Below are 25,475 nucleotides of genomic sequence, written 5' to 3' on the forward strand. Positions count from 1 at the left end.
GATCTGTATACGTACATTCATCCTTCAAACATTCTAACGAGACATTCTATCATCTTTCAATGTAAATCTAGGTGATTTCACCCAAGTCTCAGTTCAAACAGAGTTCTTGTGGATTTTAAATAAACTACGTTGAGATATTTTCATTCCCACCAGCAGGTGCAGCCTCTTTTATACGATATTCCCTCTAAATCTGCTTCCCCAACTCCCCCCACCCATTCCTTTTGGTTTCATTCTTTCTTCTTCATAAACACAAACAAACCCAAACTCTTGAGGGGACGAATCACACAGAGCATCAAAGAAATGCCGACGCGGACAAGGAAGAAGAAGTAGCAGTGGATACATTTTCCACTTTTTACTGGAAAGGAATGGCCACAGACCAAGTATGCTGGAAGGCATCACATTCTGGCTGCGTGTGTAATCGCTCCACCTCAAAATATCGCTTTCCATCCCCTGCATTTTCAATGCTGCTGTTGTCACCTCTGCCTGAGGTGAGTGACCCTTCCCAAAAGCAGAGGGATTACCAAAAGCCTCCTGGAGAGGCTCAGCAGAGTGGAGTGTGAAAGCAGTGAGAGAGTGAAGGTGGTTCACGACCTCTAACACACACACACACACACAGCGAATGGTCATTTGGGTTAGATTGGTTCCAGACCAAAAGCAAATTAGCTAAGGGTTATCAGAGGTGAAACATCTGCAGGAACAACAGTCCTCCAGCTGTTGTGATGTCAGGTTATAAACCAATATGACAAAAATATATCAAAACACAAGATATCATATTTGGGCACGCAGGGCGGTCTGCACATCCTCCTGCTAATATTTCAAACTTACATATAAGTATAGAGCATATCTGTTAAGATATTTAACAAACCGCTAAAAGTAAAAACTAAAGTAATTTCATCCAGAATCTGTTCCATGGCCACGGGTTTGACACATGGGCTGTGTTTGAAATTGCATACTAACGTACTACACACTCAATGAGTATATACTGTTTACTATATACTAATAGTATGCTTAGTATGCTGTCTGTTCCCATTAAAGTATAATTCCAAGTTTCCCAAGATGCATTTTGAAAGTACAGCAATAAAAACCTGAATCACACTGAGGCTAAACGTATCTGTTGATTCTCCAACTTTGAAAGTTCTGAAAACATTTTAAGTGAGTAAGTGACCAAGTAGAATATCAACATGTGGTCATTTGATCCATAAAACTCGCGGAAACACATTTCATGCTGACACTTAAGAGATTTTCAGAGATCTGCCATTGTGCTACTGACAAAACTTCAAAACAAGAGCCCTATTTACAAAAGAGTTAAAAAACTAATGGAAGACAAGAAGAGATGCTTTTGTTTTGAAAAAGGGATGTTTGATTTTTAGTTTGAAGCCGGTCCCAAGACGATTTTAAGTTCCCCTCACAATGCATCATGGGACGGTTGAGTATGACTAGTGTGCCCACCGTGCATACTTCAAAAATGTCTGTAAGGTATAGTATAAATCCCGGTATTTCTTGCATACTCAATCTTTCCATACCATCAAATGTGGACGCACTACATACTCATTTTGACGTCAAACTTAGTTTGAGTAGCACGTTAGAATGTGATTTTGAACACGGCCATGCACTATAACTCCAAAAATACATACTGTATATGCACGAATACACAAAGTAAGGCCCATAGTATGTGAAAAAGTGCATTCCAATAAACACATTTATTTGAAATCCAAAAGTGACAAAGCCTTGTCAGTTGTTGGTCTTAAGCTGTGGAGAATATAGTTTACCCCTTGCCATTACATTATCACCATCCACCGACATATTCAAATCCCACCTAAAAACATGCATTTTCTCTCTATCCTAAAACTCTCACTAATATACCCCTGCCATTGCATTGTTTAACTGGTTTGTTTTATATCTGTGCATTGTTTACTGCATTGTATTGTATTACTCACTCACCCCTCAGGTGGTAGAGGGTTCAGTCTATACCTGTCTATGTGTCATAGCGTCCGTGGGCAGGACACAAAACTAGGAATGTCACGGTATTGATGATATTGCAATACCGCGGTATTAAAAGTGCCTCGATATCGTCGTGGTTATGTCACGGTATAAAATAATGAGCCGTTGCGCTTCAAAATTAAGTTTTTTGGTTGGCCGAGGCGGACCTTTTCAGAGTAAACTACAAGTACCATAATGCATTGCAGCATCGTCATAGGTTACAGGTGGTTGAGCGTGATGGAATGGAAATAACCGCTGCCATAATGGCACCAACTCGCTGCCATTTTACTCCAGACTGACTATCAAATCCATCACATTAAAGATCGGGTTTGTAATATTTAACAAGAAAATACATTAAAAGCAGTGATGTGTACCTTGTTAGTAAATAATGTTAATATTATACTATGTATCATTACATAGCATATCATAATAGATGATATAATTTTAGAACTACATAATCAAAACATGTAAGAAGATTGTATTATATTATAGAATAGTTTACAAATGATATAATAATATTATATGATATAATCTCCTCGCACTAAAACATATTGCATAACATTATTTGCCTGTTAAAATAGTAAAGATTTTAAATTGGTGTCAGTGGGCTCTTGCTTACATTGTGTATGTCTGCAGAGCGTCACTGTATTTACGTCAGTAATCAATGAACGTGGCAGTTTTTTGATTTTCTGAATTGCATCTTACTCTTGCATCCAACAGCTGGAATAGAAAAGCTTGTGCCTTCAAATAAACCTCACCGACTGTTCCCTGGGACCAACCACCGTCTCTGTTTCTGTTTCCCAAACATCACACAGCATTTTCACAGCGCGAGCACGGACAGACTAACTCACAAAGACACTTTTAATGTATTCTTGGGAAAAGTTTTCAGCATTAATAAAACATCCCCTCTGACTTCAAAGGCAAAAATAAATAAATAAGGGCAAAATAATGAAGCGTGTGTTTACACAGCCTTCTTGTTGACTCAAAAGTTTGGCACAGTTGAAGAAAAGCTCTATTTTACAGTAGATTATTTGGTTTTCCAGGTGTCGGCCTCATTAAAGGTTTACTTTTCAACTTCCTGTATGCAAATCAAATGTAAACCGACACTAAACATCCAGAAATAATTAACCCTCCTATTATACTTGGGGTCAATTTGACCCCATTCAATGTTTATCATTCAAAAAATAATTGTTTACTTTTTTTCCTTCATGTTTCATGACTGTTCCTAATTTGATGGGTACACTTGATTAAGCATACAATAATCATGATGTTATTTTTTCAATGTGATGAACACATATTGCATGCATTGGTGTTCCTCTGGGGTCAATTTGACCCCACGCGGTTTCACCTGTGTTGAACATTTCTGTGTGTGTGTGACCCATGTGTGACCTTACATCCCCATTGACCTGATGGTGGCGCTGCAGAAAAGGTTTCATTATCAAGGAGCAATTTATGTATTCAACAAATAAACAAAGAGAAATTAGGTCAATGATTTTCTGAAAATCATTTTCTGGAGGCAAATATAAATGAGTAAAATGTGTTAGTAATATTTGAGGATAATAGGAAAGTTAAAAACAATATACCTTTATAAACAGCAGGTTTATGAAAAAGGTTAACTCTACCTGATCCGATGACTTCCTCTATTTTAACACAGGAAGATTCAATTTCTTTGGCAAACTCATGGACGGCCTCATTGGGGTCCTCGTAGGTGTAGGGGTCAATGTAGATCTTAACCCCTGGTGAACTGTGACCCTCAGACAGGGTGGGAAAGGTCACTGTGGGGGTGGGGCCGTTGAACATGTCTGGCCTCATAGTAACCTCTGTGGAGAAAGTGAAAGGCTTTAATTGTACGTGTGGGTCTCAGAGAAGCTCATTCACAGCCGGGGGTGTCGTCATACCTCCGCCTGTGTTGTACTGCTGCAGCTTGTCACCGTACACGCTCTCCTTATACTGCCTCCTACAGGCAGGTGCACAAACACTTTCAAACATGGCATAAATTCTACTTAAAGATGTGTAATGTGAGTAAAATGTTACACCCTGGACAGGGCAACAATCCCTCGCAGTGAAAACACAAACACAGATAATCCACTCACATCCAACCTGGAGACTCACATATACAGAAACACACAACACTGACAATTACACAAAATGACAGAAAAAAATACCCAAAAATGGAAAAAATACTGGAAAAATACAAAAAGGCACAGATTGCCAAATGAACAAAAAGTGCAAACATAACACAGAAGAAATAACAAAAACACATAAAATGACTCATGAATTACACAAAATTTCAGGGGAAATTCCCAAAATGAGAGATAAATACAGAAAATGACTCCCAAAACACACAAAATGACTAAAAACTGCACAAAAAGACAACAAACAACAACAACAAAAAACCCTTTATTCTTTACTGTGTTAATGAGTGTGTGCGTGTGAGATACCTGGAGCATATAATGGCAATGGCTACAATTGAGACGATACACACGCCTCCAACCAAAGAGCCTGCGATCAAGGAGAGCTGCTGTCCCAGCTCAGATTTGTACTCGTCTGCAGAAACACACACACGCACACATGCAGCACAAATGTTTAGCATTTTCAAACATACAAACACAAAAGAATTTACAACTCCCCAGTTCCATTTTCACTCTTCAAGCTTAAATGCTCATTTCTGCATTTTACTGATGCAAGCACTCTCTATCGTCCAACCCTTCACCCACACAAGTACCGTTCTACACACTCCAACCACCCACCCACCAACACAAACACTTAAACACACCTCCACACACACTCCAGCCAAACATCCAGCCACTTACCGTCGGTGAGTGTTTGGAAAAGCATCTCCTTGCTGTAGGAGCCGAATCCAGCCACAGTGCGAGCTCTCACCTGTACGGCATAACCCGTACCCGGCCTCAGACCCTCCAGGATCACGTTTGGTGTCTCACTCTGGATCACGGAGCTGTTGAGCACTGATGACTGAGACTGAGAAGAAACAAAGGCCAACGGTGATTGAATGTGACACTTGTTTTAATCCTATAAACTTTTTCTTCTATAAAGCTTCCTGTAACTTCCGAGCAGAATGATGTAATTGTCATAAAATAAGTCTGCAATCACTTCCTTATTGTAAGGGTTTTTTTATTTGGAAATTATTTTTCCAACTAAAAATGTAAGGTTATATGCATATTTGAGTAAGTATATCAGTTCTGTTGACGTTTTTCATTGTGATATGGAAATTTGAGTCAAACAAAAGCACTCAGATTGCAAAAACCTCCACCAAGCACCAAATCTCCTCTTTGCCAGATATTGGCAGTTGTCCAACCCAAGATAACAAATTTCATAAAGATCTGTCAATTATGAACAGAGATGTGAATTTTTCAAATTTCACCATTGATGACAGCTACGGATTTATTTTATTTTTTTCCAGCTGATCCAGAATCTGTATATTGTTCTGGATCCTCTCCAAAATTTAAAGGAATCTTCCATGGCGTATGGTCTAATTTTGTTTAAAATCTTGTGAAAAAATTGTTAAGTAAACTCAACATAACAGACAAACAAACAAATAAACGCTGGTGTAAATATGACCTCTTTGGAGGAGCTAATTAGTCATCATTCAGTTCCTTATTGTAAGGGTTATTATTGTAAGGGGTATTTTGTTTTTCAAAACCATAAAACTTAACTTCTTTTCCAACTCAAAATCAAGTGTTTATTCCATGTTTTAGTAAGTCTCTTGGTTATGTTGACTTTTCCCCCAATGTGATCATTTTTTTATTTAAAAAACAATCCTGGAACTTTGAGTCAAATGAATTACATTTTGGAGCAAGACTCAGCAAAAAACACAACACCGTAGAGCGCAAATATGAATTTTCCCAGAACAACTAAATCCTAATTATTAGCCGCTGCAGAAACAATAACCCAATTTCAGACTTCAGACAGGTTTAAATAACCTTAACATTGGCTTTTATGTCCCAAACTATGTCAGCAGCAGGAAGTTAATTGCACCATTACGTTTGGTATTTGCATGTATTGCCCCTTTAGGACTAAAGGAAAAGCAGCGTTTTTCTTTCAAATCACCTGGTCTCCTTCTCACAGACGTGGTGGAATGAGACACTTATTATCAGTGCTATTCTCTCCTCTACACCTGCATGTTTCACACACCTCCATGCTCACACACACATAACTCAAGCCACTGGTTTGTTATCAGGAGTCTGCAGGGCTTCATGATCGTTTGATTGAGGTGTTTTGGCGAATGATGGAAACGTAGTAAAAAAGGGCACTTTAGGATGAAGAATTAGGAAAAATGTGTACAATACTAAAGAGTAAAAGCAAATGTCTGCACTTTTCAGCAGAGTTAAAGCTGAGAGGAACCCTGAACCAGCCTCGTTTCTTCTGTCCTTATTATTATGCAGTAAATCCTTGCTGTGGTGTTACAATGGACTTTGAAGTGGAACATCACAGCAGATGGGTGGAAGGTAACCCCCACCTTTGCTTGGCAGCACCCTGGCATTTGGCGTGGGATCGCCTCCATGTGAACGGATGACTAAGATTTAAAGGCTAAACCGCTTTGACACGGCTGAGGCAAAAACATGCAACATAAGTGCATTTCATCTTCAGCAGGACCAAAACGTGATCGGCATGATTCCTCTAGACAGTGTTGGAACACCCAAGAGACAAGAGGAAAGAAATCACTGGAAGCTCGCTCTTGTTTTCAGTATTTGTTCAAACCTGGTATTGTATAAAGCACGTGTCAGTCAACTCATGGCCAACATTTGTCCCTTTGGGACATCCTATTCGTCAAATAAAAATGACAGAGAGACAAGAATCATTGTGTAAATAAACTCAACACTATTAGCAGGGGCTCACAGTTTCCCCGGGTCTTATATCGCATGATTGAAGTCATTTTTAATATTAAACAGTTAAAAAAAACCTCTACATTTTTCCAAAGTCCTTCAATTTTCCTCAAATTATGACATAATATCCCTTTGCTAAATAGAAATTGGTCACAAAATCTAAAAAAATGAAAGTGAAGATCCTGCTGGGACTGATATCTATCACTTATTGCTTGGATATGGTCGGTTTCTTACAGATTTTGTACTTTAAGTTTACGTAGAAGTGCAAGTTATGGCACAATATTGAAATTACTCGTTTTCCTGCATAAAATTTGTGGTCCACTTGAGATCAAACTGCTTCGTATTTGTCCCCTGAACTGAAACGAGTTTGACACCCTTGGTATAAAGCTTTCATTTCATTTGATTTGAACATTAAATTGATCTTTCTATTTTTACAGATTTCTCCTAAAATGAGAATAACTTTATTCAATAACAACCTCTTCCTTAAAACTGCTGGTGACAATTATTTTTTTATCAGATAAAGACATTGATCTCTGCTGTATGTCGGAAAATATTTGCACATTGCATTGTGGGATGTGGAGTCCCGTAGATGGATGCAAAGAAGTGTTTTACTTGGTTTCACCCAATATGTTTTAACTAGTGCTGTGATTTCTTGTGTTTGCCACCAAAAACTCTGCCAAAGTGACTTCCCAACACATTTCTGGGGTTTTCATAGACAATGAAACAATAGCGGATGTTTATTTTGGGGCTTTGATGCAAAGAATCCGGACAAAACTTAATGTCTAGCGGAGTGAGGTGATATCACGGGAAACACTGGCAACAAACTAGAAGAAAAATGATGTCAAAACCAATCAATGTCCTCCTTGTCTGGCGAAGAAATACAAGAAATCACAGTAATAATGAAGTAAAAACACTTCCTTTAATCAGTTTATGAGACACCACAACCCACAATGTAAAGCGCAAAAATGTCAACCATTGGGTTTCAGAATTGTTTTCTCAATTTTTGCATAGTATGAATATTAAGTAGCCTATGAAGGTATAAATAGTCATGATAGACACTTCTATATAACATGTATTACATAAATTATGACTGTTAATAAATTAACAAGCAACAACACACCTTCTGATTTGAAACTCTGCAGAAAAATGTGTTTCTTAATCCTTAAACATCATTGAATTGGCTTTAATGAGTCAAAACAGGCATGCAGTTTTCATCTATGACAATTGTGCGGACAATGACGTTAAAACTAGGGCTGTCACTCAAACACGTTAATTGCAATTAATTAATTACAGGAAAAAAGTAACGCCGTTAAACTCCGTTTTTTTTTAGCACTCCAAACAGCGCGGAACCTCTCATTTCAAGAGTTCCCGGTATACCATAATGCTGATGCACAGGCTACAACACAAGGCGGGAGACTAGCTTCTCAACTTTGTTTGCATTAGTTTTGTCTAATAAAAACACTGGATGACCCACATTTTGCCATGGTCATTAAATGGCGACCCACATTTTTTTTTTATTTTTTTTTTTTAGAATTCAACCAACCAAATGTAGTTTTTCAAAAATAGCTGTTGAAAACACACATATGTACTTTTTTTTTTTAAACATAAATCTACATGTTTTCCTGTGCAGCATACATTTCACAGCAAGCCTGTCAAAAGAAAAGTTTCTTTCAAAATAAAAGACAAGTCTAATATGAGAGATATTAAGTATTTATTTATTATTTGACCAGCTGTCCGCGACCCAACCAGTACAGGTCCGCGACCCACTTTTGGGTCCCGACCCACCAGTTGAGAATCACTGGTCTAAACTAAATGTGTCAACAGCCCTATGGGACAAGTCTCACACACAGTGGAATGTAAATGGCTACAAGTCTGTTAAAAACAATAAATGACTTCATAAAAACACTTTGTTATATACAGTACCAATCTTTTGATCTTCAACAATAATGTCATTTAATAAATGAAAACACCTCAAGTTGAGGGTGCGATTAAAAAATAGATTAATTAGATTAATTATTTACAAAGCATAATTAATTAATCACAGCATTTTTTAAATCTTTTGACAGCACTAGTTAAAACATACTGGATGAAACAAGTAAAACAATTCTATGTATCCATCTATGGGACTCCATATCCCACAATGCAATGCACACATATTTTCCTCCAGCAGCTTTAAACATGAAATCCAAAGTGTAGTAGTTGTAGAGTAGATTGATCAAATGTCAAAAAATTCTCTTCTCCAACTCATTCCCTTCCTCTCCACCGTACCCCCCCCCCCACACACACACCTCCCCCCTTCTCATATTGTTCTTCCTCCATTGCATTTTCCCCAAACCACATATTAATATGTTCCTGTTCCCCTCTTTGGCCTATTCATCCCCTCATTCCCTGCAACAGCAACACACTAATAGTAGAACTAAATTAGTTATTACCCTCAGAGACCAGTGATTGTTTCCTCCCCACCAGCATCAATCTTCCTCCTCAGGCAAATTAAGCATCAGATCAATCTTAGAAACAAAGGCCTTTAACGCCTCCTACCTTCATCTATCCATACCTTCCTCTCTTCCATCAGTTTCTTTGAGATAAAAAGAGAAAAAAAGGTTTTTACTGAGACCAAATCAAAACGGCCCAAAGACTGGGGCAGATATGGCATGAAAGGAGAGTAGGGGGAAGAAACCTGTCGTGTGGATGAAGGGTAGAGAGGAGGGGGGGGGGGGGGGGGGGGGGGGGGGGGGGGGGGGCAGGGTGGAGAGGTCAGGAGGGAGAGGAAGAGAGATGATGGCGATGATGAAGAGGGCAGTGTGGCTGGGGACGAAATTGGGGGGAGGGTTATCAAAGGAAAAGGTAGCCATGAATGAAAAAGGGATTAAAAATGATTGCGTTTTAAAATTGTAATGTTTAAAATGAATGCAGGGCTCACCTTATCATATCCTTTCACCCATTATTTACCCTCAGATCTCCTATTTCAGACTCCACTGTTGATGAGCCTTGATTTCTAACACTCATTTATAATTTCCATTCCATTTGGATTTGATTTCCACCGTCCTTACTATGATGGTGATGACGTGACATGCTGCTACACCAGGAAGTGTATCTTACACAAAGGCAGGTGGTGATCTAAAAATAAGGTTTATGGTAAAGCGTTAAAAAGGGACACGCAAATCCAGATGTGCTTTAATGCATACGATCTAAACAGAAGACGAGGAAAAAATGCAAGGCACACATTAATAATTTATACTATCTTAATTCTTTATATCCTGGTTGAAACAAAGACATGGTATGGAAAGATTGACTAGGTGAGAAATACTCAGATATATACTATATCGAGACATTTTTGAAGTATGAACGATGGGCACACTAGTCATACTCAACCGACCCATAATGCATTGTGAGAGGAACGTAAAATTGTCCTGGGAGCGGCTTCAAGCTAAAAAACAAACATTTCCTTTTCAAAACAAAAGCATCTCTTCTTGTTTTCCATTAGTTTTAAACACTTTTGAAGTTTTGTCAGTAGCACAATGAAGGGTTCCTGAAAATCTCCAAAATGTCGGCATGAAATGTGTTTCCATGAGTTTTATGGATAAAATGAGCACATGTTGATATTCTACTTGGTCACTTTCTCACTTAAAATGTTTTCAGAACTTTCAAAAGTGGAGAATTAACAGAGATGCCTTTTCATTCTTCTAAACATGCTCTAAATGATTAAATTAAGCAAAAAAGGAAAAGTAACAAAAATAGACATGTTTCATTAACTTCACTCTGCACCCTCAAACACTGTATGATTATCTTTGTATATTTTATATATGTGCTTTTTTTTTTTTACTTTTAACCATTTTGAATAAGCAAATCAAAGTGAAAGTATAATTGCAAGCAGTCATAGAATGCAAGCAATAGCAGGGAGGAGGGGGTTCGGGGGAGGGGGAGGGGGGGTCCTGTCAAGTCAGAAGTCAGGGGCCAGTCCATGTGGGAATGGGTCTGCCAGCCAGAGATAAGTAATGGAGGAACAGCCTACCTATTGCTGTGCCGTATCACATTTACTACATTAAAATCTCATTATCTATAGAGTGAGGCCAACTGATAGAAAGGAGGGAAGGTGGAGGAATTATACAAAATGGTTGAGTGCAGCTTACATGGACAGGAGAACGTGTCCTCTCTCTGCAGGCTCACCAAACTGCTCCCTAAGGACGCCCTCGGTCCAAAACTCCAAACTAAATTTAGACTTCATGTGGTCCACTGTGCTACAGTGTGAAAAACAGCTCTGCATTGGCTCCCACGTTAGATATTCTTATTCTCCGAGCAAAAAGCAGCTACAAATGAGGCCAGCTTGGAGCACACTCACTTCCCTCCCCTTGGCTGTGACAAAGAAATGTTCTTATCTGTGATTGTCAGACTGAAACTTCCTCTATGTCCTTTAAGTCACTATAATTGCTCTCTGGGAGCAGAATATCATGTTTTTCTTTTTTTTTTCTGCTCATCTCCATCTTTTAGCCCAACTGTTCTGTTATCTAAACAGCAGGAAAAAGCTGAACTCAGGCAGCAGCAGAACTTTTGTCTTCTCTGTATAGTTTGGAACTAAAAATAAAGTTTAAATAATCCTGGAGTATTTATGGTTTTTTTTTTTTAATCTATTCATTATTCACTATGAGAATTAACATTTTATATTACCAGACAACTAATTTGTAACTATTGAAGTGGTGGCCGGATACTCATGTTACTGTAAACGAGTTGCTTTTATGGGTACTTGTACTTTTTTTTGAGTATATTCCTAAATCAGTCATTTTTACTTGTACTTAATATGTTTTTAAGTAATTTTAAGTAATTTGTTACATTTCTACACCCAACCATTTCCGAGTAAATTATAATGTTTTTGTTCTAAAATGATCAGCGGACATTGTGAAACTACAAAAAATTAGATAGCACAGACAACAATTTTAATTATTTTAATACACAAAAACTCATTTGTTTTAGAAAATGTACAAAAAATCCATAAAACCATGAATATAGCTTACTTAAATTTAAGTTTGTCCTCTGTGAACAATGCATAATGTTATTATTATTATTATAATAATTATTATTATTATTATTATCATTATCATTATGTTAGTACTTTTTTTCTGATACACTTTGTTTTCATTTCTTCTTATTTCTATCCCTAAACATGCTCCGTCTAATTAAATTAAAGGAAAAGTAACAAAAATAGATACGTTTTTCCAACATTCACTATGAGAATTAACATTTCAGTGTTTTATATTACCAGATAACTAATTTGTAACTATTGAAGTGGCGAAAGTAATGGATTACAAGTACTCATGTTACAGTAATTGAGTTGCTTTTATGGGTATTTTTTTTTTTGTATATTTCTAAATCAAATTATATTTGAACTTAAGTACGTTTTAAAAATAAGTAATTTGTTACATTTCTACACCCAACTGTTACTGAGTAAATTATTATAATCTTTTGTTTTGAAATGATCAACAGACAACACAGTCAACTTTACGCATGCTTAAAAACGCTCTAAATTTTTTTTTTTCATTTTTACCAATCAGACGCCCTCCCAGACCACCTCAGGGTTCCACAGATGGTGGACGTTTTAAGATAGGACGTAAAACCCAATTTTTTACACAAGCCTATTTTAACTGCTAATGCTTATTTTTAGTCTTGTCTTTTTAATATATGTTGTGTTGTATTGTTTTAATTCTGTCGTCCAATGTAGCACTTTGAGATTTAGTGTCAAATTTAAAGTGCAATACAAATACAATTTATTATCATTATTATTAATAATCTTAATGTATATATAATGTTTTTTTTTAATTTAGTTGTTGGTGTAACAAAAATGTGTCTCGTTGTACGTTTTTATGTAATGTTTCTGTATATTTTTAACGGTCTTTAATTTTTTTCTACTTTTAAGTGTACTAGAATCTTAATATTTTTTTTAATGGACCCCAGGAAAATTAGCAACCACCACAGTGGAAACTACTGGTGATTTAACGTAATGCATGGCGCCAAAACAGCATTGAATGGTGGTTATTTTCTCAGTTTTAGAGGTAATAAATGTAGCTATACTTAGAATCTGAGGATTATTTATTATTTTGAATTAAATTCATTGGTGTATTTTTTTTTTATTTTTTTTAAGAATTGTACATTTCGACAATTTTTTTTATTTTATAATAATAATAATAATGGCTTAGATTTATATGGAACTTTTTTTATACAGATGCCTTTGTGGAAAATAAATTGAGTTCCAATTATGCAAGATTAGGTCTCTTCCTTTTTAAGTTTATATATTATGACTTATAACTTATTATAACTTTTACTTTTAGTACTATTACATTGAGCTACTTTTTACTTGTACTTAAGTATCTTATTTATGACTTACTTGTACTTGTGTACATTTTCAATAAGTAACAGTACTTCTACCTGAGTAAAATATATCAGTGCTCTTTACACCTCTGACCGTATCCATCAATACTCCCAGTGCTCCCAAGCTGCTCTGCTGAGTAGAATATTTCATGCCTTTTGCACCATTTTCAAACTTGTACTTGTCAGAACATCAGCCTTACAGACAGCAGGAGATTCCCACAGTTTAAAATGTGCACAGGGTGAAACATCAGACTCCAAAACACAAGTCAGTCAAAGTAAAGTCTGTAAAAACCTTAAAAAAAAACATTTATTGCATCTCTTAAATGGAATGTTTTGTGCTTGTTTTGTTCCTGAAGGAAGAAGGTAAAGAAAAAAACCTTACAGTACTTTAGTGTAAAAATGATTACAATTTTAATCACTGAGTGATGTTATGGGACTCGTGGTGGAGTGTATGATAGACTTTGTTGCAGGCACATCTATATTATATGTGAAAAATGATTAACTGACATCTTTAAAGATACTTTAAAAAAGATTGTATAATATTAACTGAGATATTGATATTCCCATTATTGAGTTTGCTTTGTCGTGTCATATGGTTTGAATTGCAACTATTTTAAATGCCTCTGCTTTGCCAAAGGCCTTTTAATGTAAAGAAAAGAAGCATGGGAGCAGTTCAATACATTATGTTAATAAGTGTGTGCAGTGAACTGACCAAATGTGGACAGTTTATTACATAGACCAGTTACTAAAAGCATGTCGATACAGAAATTTACAAGCTCCTCCCCACCTTCTGTGTAAAACCAGTGGCAGGCTGTACTTACTATAATGGCAGCTAGAGGCAGCGTTGAGCAGCACTTGGGGCAGGAGTTAAAGGTGGGGTATCGTGTTTTTTTCAGGCACATCGTACCATTCTATAGCATACTCAAAAACCTATGCTACCCAAATGTTTTTGGAAAATGCAGTAACATTTTTTTTAAAAATTAAAAGAAATTTGTCTCTTTAAGAAACTCCAAGCTTATCGTACGGACGGAGATCTCTGTCACCGACGCACACACGCTTATCCGTGCTGCTGCTGCCAGTGGCACTATAGAACAAAATAGGGATTGCATTGTGTTTGTGTACTTATTAATCCACTAATAATAAGCTCTAGTTTTAAAGCAGTCATCTGAAAAGGCAGCAGCTACTACGATGAAGTACAGTAAACCGATCAACACGTAGTTATTTCTCAGCTGTTTCCTGTGACTGCAGCTGATTTGACGGAGCTGGAAGCGGGGGAGGGGTACAAGTTTTATTTACATTTTTATTTTATTTTAATTTGAACGCGTACATTAATGAGCACAGAGCATAAGCCGTGGGTTTCTTACAAAACTATTTAAAATAAGTAAATGAAAAGCTAAATCTGCGGAGGTGGGTGCTGTGGGCTGAACTAAGGAAGAAAACACAGGAGGGGGAGGGGCTCTGTGGTGGAGCGGTGGGCGGTAACTCAGTTGGTGACGAAAGGTCCTAGTTGTCTCTAGGAGGTGGGGGCGTTCCTAGGAGGTGGGGGCGTTCCTAGGAGGACTCAGGCGTATTCACACCTAAAATGGATGCCGTCAGAGTTTTTAAAGATTACTCAAACATACATGAATGAGTCTGGGCAACACTCCAGGCATGTTTTAATGAGGGAATGACATAGTAACATGATATAAATCTGGAAAAAGTCAATTTTACATATTACCCCTTTAAGTTTTATTGTGTAAATTATCAACAACAGAGTTTCACAGCAGTCATTGGCCCTCATTTATCAACTGTTCGTACATACAGATCTAAGCGTACGACGGGCGTTCGACCATATTCACGCAATCTTCGGCATTTAACAAGCGTACGCTACGATCAGATCTCACATCAGGTCTGACCTCGTGTACGCAAATCTGAGTGTATAGATTTGTGGTGCAGCAGCAAAATATGACTGAGACTGAAAATAAAGTATTTAACATGTCTCAGATGTCATTTAAACACATTCAGAACACATCCAAACAAATTAATAAATTGAATTAAAAAATAAATAAATAGAATTTCCAAAAAGCCCTCCTTATTACTATCACATTTTTGGTTTTCCTTCCACAGAATACTGTATAACCCCACTGATAAACCCGTCGGAACACGCGCGCACGCACACGCTGAGATTGGACAGAGACTGTACGAATATTTCATAAATCACACATTGGTCCTGTCGTGCGACCAAATGTGCACTCTGACTTGCACCCGTTTCACACAAAGTTGATAAATGTGAGCCACTGTGTTTTGTTCTGTGCAAAAATGTTTGCATTTACCTTGCATTAATGTCTAATAAAGGTTCGCTTTGGTTAAAAAAGAAAGACAAAAAAAGAAGGTCACCCGCTGCTTAAACTCCAAATCATCATTGATTTTTACTTTTAATGCAATTGAAATTGAATTTTGTAGCAGAAAAGATGCTCTGATATTATATTTTATTAAAAAAAAAATAATATCACCACATGTTTTTTAGTGACATAACCAATCACTAGATGTCTGACCATCGTTCTTGATCAAAAGCTGGAGTGATTCATGAGACAAGTTTGTGCAACTTCTAAAATCATCAAGTGAGGGCAGAACCTGCATCGCAGCCGCCAAACACTGATGTTACCAACTCATTACAACGTCATTTCTATACCTTTAACACAATATAAGGGAAATACATTTCAATGGCCTGATTGATTGTGTCGGAATCACTTTCTGTAATTGTTCTGGAAACGCTCCCACGTTGCTGTTTGCACCAGTGCTTTAATGGGCAGAGTGGGCTGCAGAGACCCCAAGGGAGCTAAAGAAGTTCTTCATGTTCCATTCCACCAATTACTACATTGATTTTACTGGGACTTCACACGTCTTAATGGCTTTTAGTTTGATTCCGCAAAGTGTGTTACAGCTCATAAAGACACCAAGAACTTCATGCGTTATTCATGGGAAACGTATGGCAGCATTCAGACTTTAACTAGATTAGATCAATCAATAAATCCCTACTTTACAAGTTAAGCTTTACAAGTTAGCTGAAGTGAAGCAGTCGTGTAGTTACAACAGAGCTCACTGTAGACAGTGTGCAATGTCCGTTTTCTCTGCAATTAAAAAAAAAAAACTTGTAAAAATGTAAACATAGGTGAATAAATCATTTTATACCCATTGATAGTTTAGAGACAATTACAGATTTACAGTATTTTTTGGATGGTTTGGCAAGAATTCAGATTTTAAAATTAATCATTAAGTGGAAAAGCATCAAATACACAAATTTTAGATTATGTCTATATGAACACAATCTAAAAAGTTTTTCTTTATAAAAATATAGTTTTCTGTTTACTTTATGCAGCAGTTATCAATAAAATACAAGTTTTTTCCCTACTGAAAATTCTAATTGTGTAAGAAAGTGATAAATGCTAATACTAAATTAGCATGGTTTCACTTGCATGTCAGCACAGTTGCTGGGGACGCAGTCATCCTGTTGCTAGTCTTCAATGACAGTCCCTGATAATATGTGATAATGATGTGGACATTATTTTGCCTGATTTTTGCAGCCGTTGGCAACGCATAATAGCACAAAAACACAAACGCAGGTCTAAAAAAAAATAATAAAGGAAACGAGTCATCAACATCCCCCGCCAAATTGGTTGTCATAACTCTCGACCTTTTTCTAAATGTCCTAAATCTAAGAACTTAGATGTATATACAGTATAACAACATATTATCATATCAGAATATAAAATTACTAACTATCTTAAACGGTTTCTAAGATAAGCTGTCCCCTTTGGAGATACCACGAACATAGTAAAGAAAAACTAAACGAGGGCAATAACTCCGGAAAAAACAATCACGCGTTTCTCATTTTCGAACTCCATCAAGGTATTGATATCCTGAAGCCTCACACCAAATTTGGATATCCTATCTTAAACGTTTCTAAGAAAAGCTGTCCCCTTTGAAGATACCTCGAACAGAGTAAAAAAACGAAACAAGGGCAGTCAGTAACTCCGTAAAAAATAATTGCGCGCTTCTCATTTTCGAACTCCATCAAGGTATTGATACCCTGAAACCACACACCAAATTTGGTTATCCTATCTTAAACAGAGAAAAGCTGTCCCCTTTAACTAGGAAGCACCAACACATGGACGAATGCACGGCTGGACGGAGCTCAAACCTATATCCAGCTTCCAATAATAGAATAGCAAACACTGCCTTACCTTGTCGTAGTAGCGGATCTCGTAATCCAGGATGATTCCATTGGGTTGTTCGGGCGGCGGCCATGACAGTGAGAAACTGCGACTGGTTGAGCTGACTTGGTGCATTATGGGCACGACTGAGGGAGCTTTTAAAAACACAGGAGCAGACAAAAAATTAAGCAGGTGGATGATTCAATGCAGGGCTTAAAAGCCATAAATATGCAAATACAGTTATGTGCAGAAATATTGGATGCAGATTATTTCCACCCTCAAGGAGAAAAATGTGTTCTCTCTAAGCAGCGAGGAAACAAATGAGTGCTTTCAACACTGAGAGTTAAACTAAAGACATTTTCACTAAACAGCAGCTTTTTACTGTACGGTCATTCATTCAATTTTCAGGACATCCCACACACTTCGGTCCCAAAAAATGGTTCCGTAATTGTTCAATTGGCACATTGTAGATGTTTAGTTTGATTGGATGAATACTTTTTGGGGTTCATTGAGGGAGATATGTGTCGATTTTCGGTTGTCCTTATTCTTCTTCCATTCTCAGCTTCCAATATCTCAGGAACTAAACCACATAGGCAACTTAAATTTGGTATAGTAATACAGTTCCACCTACTCTTTCAGAATATACAAAACATTTGCTATACATCCAATATGCTGGACTTGCTAGCTAGTTTGCATTCAGCCTGCTTTTTTGACCTTTTATCAGTCAAACCGCCATCTTTAACTTTTCCTGATTATTTAGAGCAACCAAAGGCAGCACAAAAATTTGCATTTTGACCTAAAAAGCTGCTAAATGATCTAAAAAGCAGGTTGAATCCTTAACTCCAATAGAAAACATTCGATTTTTACAGGCAAATTGGTCGTGTGTGACGTCATCAATCACGTGGCAGAATACAGGTTATAAATCGGTAAAGTAGTCCCATTTTTAAAAGTTTATAAAATGTATATGGTGCAAAAATAAGGCATTTTGCAAGGCATATATCTTCTAATAAGAATATCTTAAAGATTTCAGGCCACATTTGTAAAAACAGTGGAAGATCCCTTTAAGCATTATTGCATAACAATGTGCAGTGTCTTTTTTTTTTTATATAGGTTCCAAAAGAGTCCAGCAGGAGTGACAAATGTGCTCGGGAAGCCGTGCATTGGCACTGCATCATGTTTCGATTAGGAATCACTAAAGATGGAGGGAAATAATAATAGGTTTCCCATTAGAGCAGCGCAACTCTTAAATCTAAATTTGGGTAAGAGTGAAAATATCATTTGTGTGTTTTGTCATCACTAAAGTGCTGATGGAGTTATTTTATGGCCTCTGAGAAATATAGCATGGAAGAGCAGAGAAGGAGAAGAAAGGATGAAGCTGACAACGACAGAATTTAGAAAGAAAGAGAGAAGAGATGAAAAGAGGAAAACAGGGTAAAAGCAGAGATGACAAGCTTCCAACATGTTTTATAAATTAAAAAGCTGTAGCTCAATTTCCTTTATCTCCCCAGTCACTCCGCCCTCGCTTAATCCAACCATGCCCCAGGGTGTACTCACACACACATGCACACACACATGCACACCCTTAGCACTCACCAGCCTGGTTGGTTGTAATGTTGATTGACAGTTGCTGGGCGGGGTAAGGACTCTTGTTTGAGACTCCGTTGACAGCCTACAGAGAATAAAATGTTCACGTCAATTAATCCACTGAACGAAGCAATTTCATTAGCTGTCAGGTCCACACAAACTAATGCACAATTAAATGGCCTGTCAGCAAGCCCAGATCGCAAGATAATACTCGCATCTTGGACCAATCACAGCTCTTGTAAAATCCACATATTAAAGAAGAGGGAGAAACTATGAATGTTCGCACCACAACTCATTAATGGCCGTTAATGGATTCATTTAGTAGAGCAACTGCAAATTAGCATCTTGTGTGTTCAATAAAAAAACCTAAATAAACTAATTTAAAGAAAAGCAAAAAAAAATATTCCGTATTGTTCTGATTGTTTAGAACAGACATGGACAACTGGCGGCCCAGGGGCCACATACGTACCTTGGTCTAATTTTATGTGGCCCCTGAAGTAAACGAAAAGAATGATTCAAAAAACACACAAAATGACAAAAATATAGTAAAAAAAAAAAAAGCAAAAATTTGCAAAATGACTCCAAAAACACACAAAAAAGAAAGATATACAAAAAAAACAGCAAAAACACACAAAATTACAGAAAGATACACCAAAAAAAAGCAAAACACACACAATTACAGAACGATACACATTATTATGGAAGGATACACAAAAAACAGCAAAAATACACAAATTGACTCCAAAAAACACACAAAATGACAGAAAGATACACAAAAAATGCAAAAAATACATAAATTGACTCCAAAAACACACAATTACAAAAAGATACACACAATTATGAAAAGATACACAAAAAACAGCAAAAATACACAAATTGACTCCAAAAACACACAAAATGACAGAAAGATACACAAAAAATGCAAAAAATACACCAAAATGCCTCCAAAAACACACAAAATTACAGAAAGAGCCACAAAAACAGCAATAACACAACATTTCAGGAAATAGCACAAAAATGACTCGAAAAAACACGCAAAATGGCTCAAAACACACTAAACAACAAAACAAATACAGAATAACAAAAAAATTGAACAATGAAAAGAAAACACAGAAAACACAGACTCTCAAACCCTTTGTTTGTTCATGTATCAGATTGGTCATTATTCTAAATGCTGACATAAATGTTGATAATGTGACAATAATCCGATCAGATCACATTTTTGTGACTCCCGCTGAGATAAAAGTGGCCTGTCTTTGGTATAGACCAAACCAAATTTAAACTTAAAGTTCTTGAAATTATGATGTTTTGTTCTCTGAACATTTATAATAAGGGGGACCATGAATCCAGCACTAAGTATGTTCAGGAGATTGAAGGTTCTCCATTGTACTGGCCCTAAAGGCTTGGGGTGACCTTGTGAGTTGAGGGGTATTACTGCGGATTGTGTAGAAAAGCCTGCATGTCAGCGAGCATCTATGCAGCCAGCCTCGGTATCCTTGAGCCTAAAGTGAATACCAGCAAACATTTGCATTTAAATCAAGAGCTGACAGCACCAAGGCTGCTTGTTCTGAAGCAGGATTATAAATAAGATCACTTTTGGTGCAACAATAAACAATGCAAGCAGATCATGTTAGTTCATGGCAGAAAGTTTGTGAAACTTACACACACACACACACACACACACACGCAGAGCTTAAAGACATGACATTGAAATGCTTGTAAAAAGGTAAGAAACCTCATGTGGAGTTGGATCAGCATAAAACATCAAATCAACTTCAGCTTTGAGTTAAATGTGTGTCTGTCAATAATGGTTAGCATAATTCTGCCCCTGTCAATAGTATAGTTGAACAAACAGTGATTGATTCTTCATGTTTTACTTCCTTAATCTAATGCCAGATGTTTTGGTACTTTGTAGGCAAGTCAGCTACGACTGTGACAATCTGGATGGATGTATGGATGGATGGATGGATGTAGACTTAGCTCTTCAATGGTAGAATGACCCTTTAACCCACTTATTATCCTCAAATATTATTAACACATTTTACCCTTGGGGTCAATCTGACCCCAAGGGATATTTTCAGAAAATTATTGACCAAGTTTTTGTGTCAGACACAGTTTATTTGTTGAATACATTAAAAACCACTTGATAATGAAACCTTGACCTGTTCTCTAGCGCCACCATCAGTCCAAACTTTCAGTTTTAGAGTTTGTGTATGTTGAACATCTTTCATCCAAATCTTTAAATTGGGGTACACATTCATGACTCTCACACAATGAACCATATTAATTGACGTTGGTGACCCCTCCTTCCTCTCATAAACATTTATTTACTTATTTTTAATACGCCACTCTCCACAGTGCAGGAAATAACAGTCCTACTTTGTCATGTATCATCTCAAAAGTATCAGCTCTGCACCAACAGGTGAAGTGATGCACGGTCACACATGTTTTACAACAGCTGAAACGACTTGGGGTCAAATTGACCCCAGAGGAACACCAATGAGGGCAATCAGGTCATTCGGTGTCCTGGGCAAGAGTGGACTTTGTAAAGGGTGTGTTGCATGATTATTATACCTTTTTAAATTATGATTTAAAAATAAATAAATAAATTAGAGAAATGCAATTTGGCACCCCTCCAGCAGATGACGCCCTTGGCGGCCGCCTGTGTTGACTGTCGAGAAGGCCGGCCCTGCATGCAATACCCCAACGATAATAGGAGGGTTAAACCAGTGGTTCTGCAGATAAATATTAATCATTTGCAAAAAGTACACAAACTTAGTATTCAGTTTTGTAATTATTGTTTAAAAATCTAAGAATGCATGAATCTGTCAAACTGTATTCTGCTCTGCTAATACAGACACACCAACTCAATTCTATCAAACTTTTCAGTAAATTGGTTTTCCAGGGATTTGAGGTATTTGTTGCTTAAATTCTTCAAGAAATGTGTCTCATATTCTATAAAATTGTATATTTCAGGGTTGTGTGTAATTAAAAGAAGTTCCTGGTCTCTGGGGACTAACCTGTATGTCGAAGGTATACGACGTGTGGGCCCGCAGCTTGCTGATCTCAACCGTGTTGTCCTTTAACGCTCGTTTGCCTGGTAGAAACAGCACGCTGTCATCACAGGGCTGGCACGCTCGCCTCTCGTTGCTGTGGCAACGGCGGCAGAGGATGTTGTACGACAAGTCTTCCCGATGGCCCGTGTCGCGTGGCGTGTGCCACTCCAACAACACTGATGTCTGGTTGACAACGGAGACCAGGTTACGAGGAGCTGAAGGGACACCTATCAGAAGAGACGATGGTCAAAAAAAAAATACTGTTATTAAATGTTTGGCACAAGTCATTCGTTTAACCTATTGTAACTAAATGTTTGGAAAATCTTTTTAATTTGTTTTTTTTTTTTTTAATCGATTAAGTTTCGATTCACTAAAAGCCTGATTTACCTGGTTTGGCAGGTCTGTGTGTGTTTTCTATGGCTAGGAGTGAACATACGTATGTATTTTACAAACTCATTAAAATGTCTGGGTTTCCCAGGGACCCTGAACGCATCTAGGGAAACATGTTACTTTTAATGACCCACTAATATTTGCTCTATCAGAGAAATTCCAGCAGTTTCTAAAAGCTAATGAATTGCTCTTTTCATCTTTTTACATCAGGTCATTACGGTAATTTTACTCACATGAGGAAAAAAGAAGAGAGACTAAAGTCCAACATGGATTGAAAGAGAACAAATAACGGTGGATTTAATTAAAAAATATCAGCAGGAAGATCCTCCTGGATGATAAAACCTTCACCACTGGGAGAAATTACACCTATAGGAAGTTAAGGTAAAGTTTCCATCATCTGGTCTAGACCTCATTACTTCATCACCTCTCCGTCTCCACAGACAACAGACAGAATAAATCTCAGAGTCAGCATGGTCACGATGGGATGTCAACTTTTACAGTTAGCTATTTAAGTGTAAATGTAATTATTAAGTGTAAATGTAATTATTATTTTTTTTTTTTTTCATTTCTAGGAGATGTTTCTCATTATTTCAATTTCAAGAGATTTTAAGAAGGTATACATGAGATTTTTCAAGGACAGTTTGCTATAATGCATACGAAAGGTGATTCACTTCATTATTTTTTTAAGCCTTTATTATAAAGAGAAAAAAATAATTTTAAACCTTGTGAAAAATAAAAACTTATTTATCTACTATAATTAATTTTGCTGTTACAAGGTAGATTCAAGAAAACATTGAATAACTTGAGTATGCTGAGGTCAGACCGAGTGTTCTTAATTGTATATTAAAAAATAGTCACTCTATCTATGGCAAAGTGCTATCTGTCGAACTGCCTAAAGTTAAGCTAATTTTTGGATAGTTTATAAGCGTAAAATTAACATTTTTATTTATTTTTTTTTATTTTATTTTCATGCTTGGTAATATTGACTTTCAAAAATCATCTAAGTTCTACAAAATAAGAAGTGGCAAAGCAACTGGTAAACAGTGCTAACAATGCTAACTGCTAACACGTAAGTGCTGCAGATGCGATAAATCTAGATCAGTTAGTCACTTTACAGCCGCTCCACACATCAAAGCACTCACGGTTTTATTTCGATGAGCACTTTGGAAAAGAGTTTGTTGCTCTTCTTAAGCAATATCATGTAACAGCTTGCATATGGACTTTTTTTTACTACCATAGGAGGTGTTTTATAGAGCAGCCAGTCGTGTTTTAAGTTGATTTACCATTACAGTGACCAACGCAACGAAGCATAAAACTGAATGTGCGATGGTAGTGTAACACTTCAAATGAACGGATATTTGTTGGCGTTTGTCCCAAACGCAGCAGGATGACACACCACACCAGCCTCTAACAGTTTATATACAGAAGCCTCTGCATATCAATCAAGCAGCTGTAATTATATGTTGAAACATTTTAATGTATTTTGCAGCAACACAGTTTATGCAATGTGTCACTAAAAGCCTAGGCTTTTAAAATGTCAGAATCTTCCTTTGATGGCTTGTGATCCAGCTCAGGTTAAAGGGAACCAGTAGTGACGTTTAATTGAAAGTTCTATCAAAAGCACATATATAATACTGGAGGTTGTGTCAGGTAGTCTTTGTAGAGCAGCCAGGAGGAGAAAAAACATGGTCGACAACAGAAATGGTGGTCGCCATAAAGAGAACTTGTTTAAAGCTTTTTTTTAAATTGTTAAACTTGCAATTTTCAGGGATAAATAAAATACTTAAAATTTTTGGATTAAGTGTTGAAACAGGTTAACAAAGAAAGAAAGAAAAAAAAGAAATGAAGAAAATTAAAGAAAAAATATATTACAAATAAAATACAACGTCACTTGGTTTTTCATTTCACTGTAAGAACTGACTGTCTTTTTTTATTTTTTATTAATTATTTTAATGAAGAGGTTTATTCTATGTTGACTAATAATACACAATTATACATTCCCCATACTAAAAAACAGAGAAAAATGACAACATAAATACACATAAGGACTTTAAAAACACATACAACTACAAAAACACACAAAACATTTTGTTTTCTTTTTTGTATTGTATTGTTATTTTACTGTCATGATGAGTGAATATTGTAGAATAATTCCACACTAGTAGTAATTCAAGTTTGCAACAGCAGCCCAATGGCTCTTTGCTGCGCTAGCTTAGCTTTAGCATTAACTTGATTTCTAGCTTTAAATGCTACATACTCAGTGGTGTGGTGGTTTCTTATGGTGAATAAGGTAGCGTTTTGTTTGCAGCTCCACCAGGACTTATTTCCACGTTATAGGAATTACAAATTGCGATCCTTTGCTCTCTTTTCTTTTTTATGTATTACTGCGGAACTGCCAACATGCTAAAGCTAACCCTCTCTCCGTGTCCGTGAGTGTTGTTCTCCTGTAGCAGAGGCATGCGCACGCAGGCACATGCAGCTTTAGAGCTTTCAATTGTGACTTTCTTATCTATTTACACGTATGTAAATACCGGACCCTTTCGGTCTTATCTATTTACACGTAAATACGTGTAAATAGATAAGACCGAAAGGGTCCGGTCTGAAACGCGGCGCAGCATTCCGAAAGTTGTGTAACCAAATACACCGGTAGGGCGGTATATTAAAAATTCATATCATAATGAAAATATATACCAGTATTCGATATGAACTGGTTTACCGCCCAGCCCTACCAAGAGTGGTTCATTCTTGACTTTCCGTCATGAGCAGCACGACTGAACGTCCAGGACAAAGTATAGACTCTGCCATCATGGGCAGCTTATGAAATATTTATTATTGTGTGTGTCATCCTCAAGCACACAATTGAGCAACAGCAGAAAATCAAAGTTCTACTAATCAGCAGGAGGCAACAAATCTAAGCAGCACTATCTTCACTCTAGAGAGAAAAAGGGAGGGGACCATAAATAATTACACACACATCAGCACATGCAGTGCATTGACACAGATACTCCATCTCACTTTAAATCTAAACTGCACAGATTGAGTCTCTTTTAAACTCACAGAGTTTACAG

General features: G+C 36.9%; 1 protein-coding gene across 1 annotated transcript in view; it reads right to left on the bottom strand.

Moving 5' to 3' along the window:
• The window catches only part of LOC114461555 (ephrin type-B receptor 1-like), a 110,103-nt gene that overhangs the window by 16,432 nt on the left and 68,196 nt on the right, over nucleotides 1-25,475 (bottom strand). The window contains exons 7-13 of the mRNA XM_028443725.1: nucleotides 21,982-22,244; nucleotides 18,971-19,046; nucleotides 17,408-17,532; nucleotides 4,794-4,959; nucleotides 4,422-4,527; nucleotides 3,879-3,937; nucleotides 3,603-3,800 (exon numbers count right to left, since the gene is read on the bottom strand). Of these exons, the coding sequence (XP_028299526.1) occupies nucleotides 3,603-3,800; nucleotides 3,879-3,937; nucleotides 4,422-4,527; nucleotides 4,794-4,959; nucleotides 17,408-17,532; nucleotides 18,971-19,046; nucleotides 21,982-22,244 (993 nt within the window). The remainder of the gene's footprint in view (nucleotides 1-3,602; nucleotides 3,801-3,878; nucleotides 3,938-4,421; nucleotides 4,528-4,793; nucleotides 4,960-17,407; nucleotides 17,533-18,970; nucleotides 19,047-21,981; nucleotides 22,245-25,475) is intronic.

Source organism: Gouania willdenowi, chromosome 4 (genome assembly GCF_900634775.1).
Source record: "Gouania willdenowi chromosome 4, fGouWil2.1, whole genome shotgun sequence".
NCBI lineage: Eukaryota > Metazoa > Chordata > Actinopteri > Blenniiformes > Gobiesocidae > Gouania > Gouania willdenowi.